Source organism: Pleuronectes platessa, chromosome 23, assembly GCF_947347685.1.
Source record: "Pleuronectes platessa chromosome 23, fPlePla1.1, whole genome shotgun sequence".
Classification (NCBI taxonomy): Eukaryota; Metazoa; Chordata; class Actinopteri; order Pleuronectiformes; family Pleuronectidae; genus Pleuronectes; species Pleuronectes platessa.
The window spans coordinates 6,169,815-6,183,550 of record NC_070648.1 but is presented as its reverse complement, the minus strand read 5'-3'; the positions used below and the strand labels follow the sequence as shown (position 1 = coordinate 6,183,550).

Below are 13,736 nucleotides of genomic sequence, written 5' to 3'. Positions count from 1 at the left end.
GCTGAAGTTAGTAGATTTATGGTCATAAACCAGAGTATAAGTAAGGACTAAAACGGTGGAGGGACGGAAGATGTTCTTATCGGTACAAGTATAAAAGAATCTGTGAGAAATGACACCTGAGCTCATTCCTGGAGAAGCAAGTTCCAACATGCGTAAGATCCACAAATAGTCACTTCTCTGTGTCACCAAGGTTCCTGCACCGAGTGAATATTTAACGTGGAGGCAATGAATTCTACTTTGCCAGTTTCTGGGGTAACTGGGACAAACTCTGGGAGATATAAAGGGAATGAAGTATGTGAATGAAGAATACAGCTGGCTAGAAAAATGGGGGGAAGGCAGAGAAGGAAGCAGGTGGTGGAAATGAAGAATGATGTATCTCACCTTGACACTGTCTCCTTTTGTCAGGATGTCCCAGAGTGTGTGTTGAAACTCAGCGACATCCATGTGAAAGTCTCCTCCCAACAAAGCCTGAGGAAATAAAGTAAAAGACTTTTTTCAAATCACAGTAAAATTAACATTGTTAATGAGCAGCAGAAAAATAATTAATCGCTTTTTCAAATGGCATATGTAGTAGAGTATTAGAGGCCATATTGAAGGGGGGGAAATCTGGGTTTATGAGAAGAAAGATGTAATTTAATGAGAAAAAAAATGACATATTTCGAGAAAATTAACAAATAATGAGCAAGGAGAACGTTGTGCAACAGACTTCCACTCCTTATGGATCCTAAATCTTAATTACCAGTCCCATTGACTCTTGAGAGTCAGCAAAAGGCTGATCTTCTGATATCTCCCTTATATAATGATGCGTAGTCTAATATTACAACTATATTTTTGCAATATTATATCCTTTTAACATTATATTAACATTGTTTAGCAACGATTACAATTTCATTGTCGCCATAGTACAACCTTATTCTCAAAATATGCTGTCTTTACTTTAACAAAATGTAAAAAAAAGTCTAAAAACTGTATTCCTTTATTCTCAAAATATTATAACTTTATTAACTTAACATAAGTAGGGGCCTAAACTCTCGCCATACTGCGCCCTTACTTTCTTATGCCTTTATTCTATAAAATATTAGCCCTGTGATATAATGATTTGATTCTTGTAATATTACAAAGAAGAGGAGGAAGATGCATTAGGTGACCATAATGCACCTTGATGCTGGTTGCCACCCGCCAATAAACTGCCCAAAGAAGAAGAAGAAAAGCTAGTGGTTTTTTTTCTACATTTAAGTGGCCTTAATGCTCCATTATGAGCAATGTGCAAATGGAGAATAAATATAACATGAGCCCAATAACCGCCCAGAGGCTTTGTCTCTTCACAATGTGTTTTCTTCTCTGGTAAATTCTTTATACAACCTAATACATGACCCGCACCACAAGTGTTCAAGTCTGGTCAAAAGCAAATGATATCACAGGATGCACACAGGCTCACAATCTCACATCTATTGCTGAGTGCCTGCTGGCCCCACAGGTAGGGACTTAGAAAAAGTGCATTACATAACTGATAATGAACCGCGCATCATCCATCTCCCATTCAGCTCACCTCGCAATAATCCCCGCTGCCATATCTGCTTATCTATTCCAGTCACTCTCTCATTAAATCAGCTTTTACAGCCAAACAGAAGAAGTTTACTGCTTATAGAAGTCAAATGCCATTCATCACGGAGAAGGCTGTACTTATACAGATATACTGCATGTTTTAATTCACTGAGGGACAAACACATCATTCCTACTATCTGAATAAACATAGACCCTTGCTTGGAGGAAAAAAGGAAGGGAGGCACGGACGACCAAATTAATCTGCAGCCCTTTGCCAGCTGAAATTGAAGTCAGTGAGGCGGTGTGCACCAGTGGATGCCCATCAGTCACAGGACCTTGTGCAAGGCCTGAAAAAGCCGAATGTGATGCCGCTGCACATTGGGAGGTACAGAATGAGGACGGAGGGGTGGAAGATGGTGCAGCTTTCAGTGTTTATTCATCTGAAACAGTGTCCCCTGGAAGCCATTTTGGCAGCGATGTATCGCAGCAGGCGATGACCTTTAGATACCATGCACAATTAAACTAAGCTAATAAACATGACTGCGGACCTGGACACTTGGACTGGAAGGCAGGTGCCGTGGATCACCTTGGACGTGAGCGAGCTCTTTTGTGCTTAGCTGGTCTTTTCAAACTGAAATGTGTTTGTTTGAAACATCTTTCAGAAAGATGCCAAGAGCACCGGGGGGAAATGAGCTGAATGGGAGTTTTGTTTGAGAACGAAGTTGCTTTGACCTTTGTTGAAGAAGTCTGGTCAGATAGATACTGTGGTAGAGCTGAAACAATTATTACCATTATTTAGTTGGTTTTATCATCACTGAATTATCAAGTGATTGAAGTTTTTTAACAAGCAAATACATAATTTACTGGATCCATCTTCTCATATGGATTTGCTGTTTTTATCCGTTATAGATCACAAAGAACAAATAAATGCAGCTTTAAGAGGAGACCAGTGATTAAATCTGCCATTTAGATATTAATTTGTTTATTCTCAACCTAAAGCAAAGACTGTCCTTCCATAGAAATCATGTCACAGAAGTATAAGCACTTTTATACACTCTGCTGTGGAAGAACTCTAAGTCTGTACCCTGTGTTTGAACTGCAATTTATGAGATCCGCCTCCTGCCATGTAAAAAAAAATCCACCAGCGGTCCTGACAAATAAGCTCTACATTTGATTTAGTCGAACTTACGCGAGGGGCTGATGGAACAGTATGCAAAGATATTGCCTTACAGAGGGAGAGGAGAGCGGGAACGATCAAATAACATGGTTACATACTGTGCTATGTTATTTGATAGATCCGGCTTGTTCCAGAAGCACAGTTCTACAAATAACACTTATATGCACCTGGCAAGAGAATATTAGGTTTCTAGTCACAGTTATGAAATGTATCACCTTGCAAATATATGGAAACAGAGCACAAACAAAAAGATGAGACAGCTATTACCACAAACCCACACGAATGAAAATATTACAACTCCCACGCAGTATTTAAGCACACAGAGCATGTGTGCTCATACTGAATGCACATATACATGGGCAGAGAGTCACATATGTAATAAAGCGTTCAGCCGTTAATGTTGGTTTGCCTCATCTAAGCATCTCTGGCATTCAGTTCGGTCTTTTATCCTTTTGCTCAGTCAAGTACCCAGAGACAAACACAGCAGCACAGCGTGTTGTACAGAGACGAAAGTGCTCCTCTTTCAGGCCCTCTGACAGACAAGGACGGGAACATCGACCAAAATAATAGAAGTCAGGGGGAGATTTCCCATGATGGCAAGAACACTGGTCATCTAAGCCGCTACTGAATGGTACACACTGTACGATACACCCTCGGGGCCAAAGGTCCGATTCGAGGCACAGATGGCTTTCACTGAAACCTTCGCCGGGTAATTTCATCTGAGAACAAGTTTAATTTGGTGATGAGAGATTATTCATGCAAATTTTAAATGATTGCCTCACACAGCTCTGTGGAAATTACTGTAATCTTCTGCCAGGACAGGAAATGAACCGTCTTTTTAGAGTAGTAGTCAAGTGAAAGACAAAGTAAAAATGTGCAGCAGGTATATTTCTGTCAGAAGAAAATAAAGACACTTCTTTGTGTTCCCTGAATGTCCGTGAACGTAGAAGTGGAACCAGGGGAGAATGATACCAGATAACTGAGGGAGGAGATGACAGGCTTTTCGTACAACAACTTATTATTAAACTGTAACTGGCACGAGGGAGCGTTTCACAAACTAAATGTATGTTTAGAGTAATTGTGACTTAAGCATCAACTGATGCATCCCTGAAGCTGATAAGCCACAAAATAATCTTGTAATGCACTGAGCTGATTAGACCACCTGAAGCAAAGTAATTAAGTAAAGCAAACTCAAACTTAATATCAAGGTAAACTGCTGCTTGTGTGTTAATGTTATAAACACTGTGAGCTCAGTGGAAGTCACACTGTGATTCACGGAAATTAGACTCATGCAATTCCTGTGAATGTCCCCTGAACTAAACCAATAAGGATTTAATCAATGCAAAGTACATTGCTGACATTTTCTGAAATATTAGTGTTAATGCTTTGAACAAACAGTACTCAAACAATTAGTTGCTTAACTTAACTGTCAAGCAAGAATACATATATTCCCTGGCTACAGATTCAGAAATTCGAGGTTTCACTTAGGGATGGGCAGCAAATCAATAATGATTAATTATCAATAGCAATATAACAAAAGACCAATATATATCAATATAATGTGGACGTATACACATAGTTGATTTACATAAATATTGTTTGGTTTTATCCTTATGTTATAGTAAAATCAATAAGATGCATTGGAGGAGCAACACATACACCAACATTAGGAAAATACATACTATCTTTGTCTCACAACAGGTTTATAATAATACCACTTTTTGACTCTGACCTTATGTTGTTAGGTTCTAATAAAAAAGAATCTTCCAAAAAGTCTACCATAAAATGAATCATCACAATTTAATGGTGAAAAGTAGAATGTTTCATAACTCAAAATGTTCCCAGTGGCTTATGATATTCATTTAACTGAAATAGATTCATCATCACCTGAACGTTCAGTTGCACAATCCACCTATGAGCAGAAATACAGCAGGCAAGTTTAAAGCAAAGCTCAGTGTCAGCCTTTAATGATGTAAACATCACGTGTCGTTGTGAGATTTCTTAACCGAGTTAATGAACAGTGGCTCTTAAGATAAAAGCAAGGGAAAACAGGCACATGGATCGATATATAGCATCGCATCAGTCTATACTTTGCTCAGTATCCGGGCCCAGGGAACATTTCATAAAGGCCATAGGGTCGGCTTATCACGGAGCTAAATGCCAATGTAATTATTAGTGTCTGAAGATAGTGGAAAGGGAAGCACATCCTGCGGCAGTACACCATATTTAATTAATAAATGTCACTCTGCAGAGGGAGTGAGGGAGAGTGCGTGAGAAAAGAGAAAAAAGCAGGGAGGGAAGGAGGGAGAGGCAGAGTGACAACAATACTGATCCTGACTTTAGTACACAGGCGCACAACCACACCCGGAACAAGCAGAAATACACACACAAACACAGGAGGTCGAGCTTGCACAAGCAGCTGAAGACGAGTACAATCAGGTTCTTGGATTACTGCTTCTTTCTATAAAACATTCAACAATAGGGATACAGGGCTGACAGCAATTACATGATCCTGTCTCAAATTACAACACAACAATTTAGCTCCAAGCAAACGGTGTCTGATGCTCTTATAACACCGAGTAAATGAAGGGTGAGGACGCTGTGTCATTGGTCTGGAAATGTTGTGTTAGACTTTAACGAAATAGTGGGTTCTAATATGTATTGATGACCACAATCATAACCCGAACCAAGTCCTATAACTTCCCTGAAGGCTATACCTCAATGATGGTTGCAAGAATAGAAACTGAAAACTGTTGACAGGGAACATTTGGTTGAATTGTTTTTGTATTTTTTAAATAAATGAACTGGATTTATACAGTGCATTATGAGTTCTAGAATTAATCACAGTCACCAATTCAGTACCTTTCCCAAGGAGACTTTGGAATGCAGATTGGAGGAGCTGGGGATCGAACCAACAACCTCCTGGTTAGTGGACTACCCTCTTGGCTTGTACCTTTGTTTGATTACAAACATATTGACAGGGCAATATGTAGCTAACTTGGAATACATGTGTGAAACGTAACGCTGCATGAATTAAATCTTTCAGTCAACATAATGAGGAGATGTTAACATCTGGAAAGTCACAAAGTAATACTGGCTGACATTAAGGCAACTCACCGCCCTTGTTCTGTTAAGGGAAAGGTTGTGGTGAATGTGTAATGTCGAAAAAGGCCACAGTGTCGAGAACAGAGACACACGACAGGTTTACGGGTTTAATCTATAAATAAATATCACTGACTGTAACCTTTTCGTGTGCTTTTGTTGGCGATACCTAACCGCAGTGAAAGTCAGGATTCGTATCCTGGTCTTCACGATGCTCAGTTCTCCCTGTCCACCTCTTAACAGTTAGCATGTGGTGAATGCAGGTCCTACTGTGGAAGAAAACATCGCCAGCCGGCATAATTCAGGCGACAGTTTGTCATCGGATGATAATTGGGAAAACAAATTAGTCTTATATAAATGTAATTTCAGGGGGAGCAGGTTGAAATAGTCTTATTATCATGTATACTTTCATATTAATTCATGGGAGAAAATGGTGGAAAGTTTCCAATTATGGAATTCTACTCTCTCCTGAGTGTTGCCTTTGATGTGTGATTGACAGCTTCATTACATTGCGAGTTAAACTTGAAAGAATGCCGTAATAATAGCGACGGAACATTATAGTGGAACCCTGGCCGTTTAGCTCTTTTTTAAAATCATTGAAAGCAACTAATTCCAGCTGATAATGAAAAATGAATAATTGCATCCAGCGCACATTTCAGCGTGGCGTAAAAACCAATTGGGTTTGGTAAACAAAAAAGTATACAGTGATAATTTATTTGAAAAAAAGGAGCCAGGGTCTGCCCGGTAGCCTTCGGGGGGGCAGCTACGTCTTGCTGATACACGTGTCTAACCAATCATGAGTTCCGTCTAAGCTGTCAATCATACTGTCTCAGTGCAGCATTGAATTAGAAATAAAAACTGTGGGAAAAGAACGGTTCGACAAACTATAAGAATTACGCAATGACCAAAACCATCTTTGAGAGAAATATATCTGACGTGTACTTTGACTTTGGTTTGGCCCATGTCCCATCCACTAACATGGAGAAGGCGTGGTTTGTGACCTATATTTAGGGGGCAATCGTGATGCTTTGCCTTCAGTTTTATAAACGGTCTACGAAAAGATTGGAGTAAAGCTGAAAATGATTTGAGAGGCCACTACCGATCTAAAAAAGATTTAAACAATGTCTGCATACAGAAAAGCAGTTTCGTAGTTTTGGGGCTTTTCTTATCAGCATCAATGATTTCTGGTGTCTGACTTTACGAACATGAATGCAGACACTAGAGAGGTGCGCACTCATGCCACTGTTGTTGAATAGCACAAGTCTGAGTCTTGTCTCACTTTGGTGGAGGTCAGAGGGGTCAGGTGTCCTGTCTCAGTGCTTTTCCTGCTGTCAGGGAGTCTGCACACGACAGGCAGCTTGTCACACAGGACGCAGGCTCCCATGAAGCCCCCATGCTTCTTTTTCGCTCCTTGTCCCTCTCAATCACCCCCCCCCCCCCCCCCTCCACATCTTCGAGTGCTGCTTGAGTCATGACTACACCTGGGACCCTCTCGCCTCGGTGCCATTTCTGTCATTGGATCAGCTGCTGACTCCAGCCCTATATCTCTTGTCTTTTGTTCTCTGCCCACGTGTTAACTCTGAACTGCCTGGAGAAGAGAAAGAGGAGATGAGGCGGCTATGAAAAAAAAAAACTAGATCAAGATCCTGGAAAACTGCAAAAAAATACTGAATAAGATGTCTCTAAATGTTTCTTATGCAACAATTTCTATCCCTCTCTCACATTTCTTCTGAAGGCGACACTCCTCGGCATACAGAAGTGGGTATTCTTGTTTGGAAACAATAGCAGGCGGGCTTCTGAGGCAACTGTTAAGCTATTGCAAAGCAGATGCTTTTTTCTCTCGCCAATCAATTTAACACCTACACCTCCCCTCTCCTCCTTCATGCTGGCTTTGGCTCATCAGCTTTTTAAATGGCACAAGACATTGTCGCATTGTTCTTTTGAATTGCTCGGAGGACAAGAAATGTCTCTGCTGAAGTAACAGCCCTATCAAGCCTGAAACGCCAATAGGTTGGGTCAGCACAGACAAAAAATATATAAAGCGCTGCACGACAGCATATAACAAAACACAATAACACACTGGCGCAGTATGAGAAGACTCTGGTTTCTCATACTTTGTAGAGGCAATTATATTTCAGAGTCTGTAAAAACAGGATGAAGACTTGGGGAAAAAAACTGTTTCCCCCTCTCTTCTGAATTTTGTGCTAGACTGAATTGCAAGGCAAAAGCCATCTGTGTCTGACTCTTATCCCTGGCTTCTCCAGAGCCTGGATGAGCCTGAGCCAGCAAATGTCAGTCGGATAAAGACCAAGCCTGACAGACAGACACAGGAGTTTTGTCATTCCGTGTGTCATCCCTTTGCTAGCAAGCCCAATCTTTGCCGGTCTCAAAAGCCCACAGATGATGGGGGGGAAGAAACATTCTCAGGGTGAACGTCATGTTGTGTAACTCCTCCAAGTGCCACAGTAGCTGAAACGGCGAGGACGTGCACTATTGTGGTGCCCCCGCGGCCTTTAAGAGCTTTCATTATTGTCTTATGTGATGTGCGGCGGGGTCACCATGGAAACACAAAACACATCAAGCGTTTCCCCCACAAAGGACATCAGGGTCTTCAACAAGATGTTCTTTCAGGAGCCACAGTGGGTCAGAGGATGTTTGATGTGACTTGATATTCAAAGAAAATCCTGAAATCTGCAGACAAATGCCATTAAAGTTATGATTTAATGTAAGTGTGATGTTTTAGACAAAAGAAAGATGTAATTATACTGAAGGCCTGGACAAAAAGCAATTGTAAAAATATAACAATTGCTTGCTATTGTTGTTAAGAAGTTTGTTTTCAAAATGAATTACCTTTAGATGTGTTTATAAACTTTAATTACGTCTTGTATATGATATATTTACTTGTTGAGTCAGCCTTTGCTGCCCTGTACTGACATGACCTTCCTATTCATGAGGGATTCAAACGAAAGGTCTGCATATAATCCAAGTTACTGTCACATCCACATCACTCTCCTAAAGAAACAGAGGTCTCTTATTGTGAAGCAGTCACAGGAAATGATAAAATGCATTTGTCACCAAAACAAGACGCCTACAACTTCTCTGCAAACAAACTCACCCCCTGCTCGTGGTACTGACCTTTTCTGTGAGTGGGATACTTGCTTCACTGACTGCAGCATTATATCAAATTGCAATTGCAAATATATATGACTGACTTTACATTTTGAAAAGTGAGTTTGTTTGGCTGCTGCTGTTGGCGTGTCAGGAAACACAGCAGATACTGGTCGACAAGCATTTGCTGCAGAATCAAAGCACATTTGCTGTTACCATAAGTTACCACAGCTGTTACCAAAAGAAGCGAGGACTGAAATCTTAAGGATTTTGAAATTATTCTTGTGGTACTGACTGTAACTGTATCATCACCCAATCCAACAACACTGTAGAAAATGCATGTAGATAAAATAAGCAACGTATTGCCATTAGCATAAGTAAAGAATAATCTGTCTAAAATGTTCCAGAGATTTTCTCCCACTGCTCAAACATGCTTTCTGTTCTGGTGATACAGTGTAAGATCGCTGATCAATGCATTCACTTGGGAAGCAGAAGCATAGATTGTCCCGTTGCACAGTGTGTACCCTGTTCTCAGGAGCTGCACTTACACGGGTGCAACATCAATAGTATTTGTCAAGTGGTTGAAACTGATAAGAAGGCAAACGATTGCCTTAAGCTTGCTTTAAGGCTTTTTTGTTAGTACAGCTTGTAAGACAGAATTTTTTTTTCAGCGATGGAGTCAAAGCGATGCAAACACAGCGATGTGATTCAACTTCACAAAAGGTCTGACGCTGTGTTTTGATCCTAAAACATATTCTATTTTGGTATTTTTTGTTGTTTCAAGTCAAATTATGTGTGAAAATAAAATAAACAACAGTCATACAGATAGATCAAGTAGACACCTCTGGATATGAGACACCTCTGTCAGGACTTGTTGGAGGAGCAGAAGACAATGCCTCTTCGCTCAGCTCCTTCCCTCCACTTGCCTTTGACCTCCCACTGGTTCCATTACCTGTGCCACCCGCGCGACCCCGAGCGCATCCAATCTCGGCGGTTACGTAACAAGAGATGAGTGCGGGGAAGATTAGAGGCGCGGAGGAAAGGAGGAAGAGCAAGGCAAGAGATTGAGGAGCGTCAGGTGTGCAGCATGAAACAAATAAAAAGAAAAAGTCTTTCACAGATACCACCCAAATCATTCGCTGCACCCCCACCCCACCTATCATCCTCCTCCACCTCCCTTCACTGTCCTCCCGTCTCAAAAGAACATGACACATTACAGCGTTTTTTTGCAGGTCAGTTTTTCTGTACGCCGCCTCGACAAAACCGCATATCACTCCACCTCTGGTTTCAGCCTGTCATTTCACATTATATAACTTGAAAGCACTGGGAAGCAAAAACATGATGCGTGTTATGGGCCTTGAGGTGCTTGGGGGGGGGGGTGCAACGCCTCTTTTACCATCTACACCTTATACACCCAGCAGGCTTTTAACACAAGACTATAATCTTGTTGGAATATATGGCTGCTAGTGTTCAATACCACGTTTCGGCTCGCCTGCACACAAGCCTCACTCCAACATTGGTTAGTGAGGTGTAAGCTGGTGTACAGTTTACCTTAACCATAGCATAAACCCGCAAACAAACACAGCGTGCAATGTGCAAGCCTGTGCAGAAGCTATAAAGAAACATCGTGGCCTACATCCATTTCATACAGTCAGTTAAATAAGACTGGAATCCTAAGTACAGCTTAGGTCTGCAGATTTGAAACTTCTAGGTTGCTCTTGGTGACGCAAGAGTGTACAGTGCTTTCCCCCCAAAAATAAAAGAAGTCATTTCAGATAGTTAAATAATAAAAAAGAATCTGTTCTGGTAGTCACGTGCAGACCCCAGAAGTCTCCTCGGAACACACACATTAAATCCTAGAGTCACTGCGAGCTTTCGAAGCCGCTCTACAAATGCAGGAAAAAGGAAATTCTTGGCAGCAGATGAGTATTGTTCATTTCTGAGGAGGGATCTCTCTCTCTTTCTCGTTTGAGGGGGCGAGGCAGGAAGGCAGCTCCAGAGGCCCTGCCCATGACAAAACAAAGAGATTAAATGACCTGTGAATGTGACTTTCCATTTTTTTCCCTCCATTAGCTCGCATTCAACTTAGAGGCCTGCTGCCCCCTTCTGGAGGCTGGCGAGTAAAAAATAAATAAAATAACAAGCCACAACACAATTTTCAAATCTAAATCACTCCAACTCTCTCTTCACTAATATCCTGCACCTTAAGTCAACATCTTATTTCTTGCCTTTGAGAAAGAAAAAAAAAGCCACCCTCTTGTCATCCAAAAAAGAAAAATGCCAATACCTCCGCCCCCCCACCCTCGAAAGTGAGATTTCACCGTTGGCAAGGGCCAAATGTCAACCAGCTCAAACAGATGGTGTGAAGAGCCAGGCAGAGTCGCTGACCTTGCCTGGCAGTGACTCAGGGTGGGCGGGGGGGCAGCAACAGGCGGCCGCATATTTGAATTCTGTGTACGGATGTTGTGAATATATCTTGACAGAAATTGAGGGTAGTCGCAAAAGACAGAGGTGAAGTCAAAACTGGTCTGTTTGCTTCTTGGCCATTATTATTATAGTATCTACAAACCCAGGGGATCATTTCAAAATAATAATAATGGCCACACAGCGTAAAAACAGATGTGTTTCACAGCACGGGGTTATCCAACAACTGGATTCAAATAAGAAATGTGACTTCAACAGTTTCCTTTTCTATCAAATTATGGAAAAATAGGATTTAGTTTGATATAGGAGTCATACCGGTGCTATAACATTAACAGGATTTCATGAAGGTAGTTTGTAAGATGCCAAAAAATTAATTATAATGAGATCTTCATGGTTCTGTTTTTTCCCTTTGTCCATGCACCACTACCTCCCAACTGCACTACAGCAGCTCCGCCGTCTTCATTTCTGCCTTGTTACCAACCAATGTCAGCTCCTCTACTGTGTATAGGAACCCCTCGGGTATAGCCAATATTATTAAACTGTGAAACAAGCAATAATTTCATACCCACCAGCAAGCTGTTATTGAGAATTCCCAACCGTTCATGCACCTACAGCAATGTTGTTCATCTGCACACTTTTAGAAAAGTGAAATTCCCCCCAAACTTCTCTTGCTGAGAGTTGCTGGAACACCCAATGTTCTTGCACCTCTCGGTGTCGATAAGAAAAGATATGGTGGCCTTTTTTCTTTTTAATCAGGGGATTTCTTGCATTCTCTTGGTGAAGAGAAAAACATATTCTATGCTCAGGCTCTTTTCCTTTCTGGTAGACTGAGTAAGGGGCTTTGAAGGAAGGGAGGCGGGTGGGTAGTAGATGGATAAGTGAAATTCACCTCTGCACAAATGCCTATTTCTTGAGAAAAGGCAATTTCCTGCAGCTCTGTTCATCGCTGCAGTCCGAGCTCGGTCACACGTCACTGCTTCTGGGGATGTTTTGTCCTATGGTTAATATCAAGAGAGAGGACAGGCCGCTCGTTGCAGGATGCTGATTTAGTGCAACTGTTGTGGTTTGGGCACTGAAATGATATGTATTCAGGTCTGTGTTTAACATACTGAAAAAGGTCTATTGGCACTATTTATTTATTTTACTTGACAGAGACGAGACATTCTTCGTGGATGCCGATTATTATCTTCTAAATGTGAGTGAACTTGACTCTACATTTACAGTGGTTTCTACAGGAATGGAGGACTATAACATAATGATAGAATACTGAGGGAGCGCCACTTCAGAATATCCATTTTCCCTCCCGAGTGGAGTGCCTCCTTTGATCATCAAATTGTTCTCCTGAAAATCCTCTCTGTTCTTGAATTATCCGGGCCGGTGAAGTGGAAACTGAATTTTCTGTGGAGGCCAAGGCTTCTTAAGAGAAAGGAAAAAGAAGAAGGGAAACTAATAAAAAAGGTGCGAAAATGACACAAATTGAATAAGCGCGCAAAAAAATAGATTTACTCGCGAGTGGGACCGAAGTAAAGTAATCAAGCTCTTCAGATATTACAAATAAGCACATTTGAGGAAAGAACTACTTTCTTTCCTGCCCACCAAAGGAAACAGAGTGGAGACCCAGTGTGTCCGTAATGTTCAACAGCTTTGGTATTAAATCTTCCAACTGAAAGGATTTACACATATTTAGGGTCTCTACAGAGTGGGACGGAGTATTATGGACATATTGACAAAAAGGAAATCCAGCGATGTTAAGAACTATGTCACAATTGAGAAGAAGTAACAAAATGGGAATAAAGTCAAAATTAAGTGGGATTAGTGTCATAAAATATGAGAATAAAGTCATTGTTTTACTATAGTAAAGTCGTTACAAGAATTACAAGAATAAAGTCGGAATTAACCAACAAAACAGTGAGACTAAAATCGTAATTGAGAAGTCATAATATTGCATGCATTAAGTCACAATGTTACGATATAACTTTATTCTCGCAATACTACGACTCTCTTCTTGCAACATGAAGCCTTTAAGTAACCCTTATACTCTGGCATGATACAGCCACAGCATTACAATGTTGAAGTTGCCAGACACTGTACTTGCATGATAGAAACGCTAAGGAGGCGATGACAAAAGGTAATCGACTGTTACAAAACAAAATCACTTAATCCTTCCCAACACATGGAATTAACTACTTCTTCTGTGGTACAACTGTGGCTGCCCCTGGACCCTGATTAAAGTGCTGCACACGCAGCCGCTTGTCAGTTCTAATGCAAGTTGCCTGTTAACTACTGTCATTGGCACCCTGTTTAATTTGCCCAGCTTGATCACCGTTTGTTGTGGTTGCAGTTAAGTGCATATTTTCATATTCATGAATATTCATGATGC

General features: G+C 41.1%; 1 protein-coding gene across 4 annotated transcripts in view; it reads right to left on the bottom strand.

Moving 5' to 3' along the window:
* Positions 1-13,736, bottom strand: part of LOC128430216 (glucosidase 2 subunit beta) — a 126,191-nt gene that overhangs the window by 89,734 nt on the left and 22,721 nt on the right. For all 4 annotated transcript variants that reach the window (XR_008333975.1, XR_008333976.1, XR_008333977.1 and 1 more), the window contains exon 9: positions 382-468. Coding sequence is in view for 1 of the 4 variants with exons in the window: in XM_053416209.1 (XP_053272184.1) it covers positions 382-468 (87 nt within the window). In the remaining 3 variants the exon portion in view is untranslated. The remainder of the gene's footprint in view (positions 1-381; positions 469-13,736) is intronic.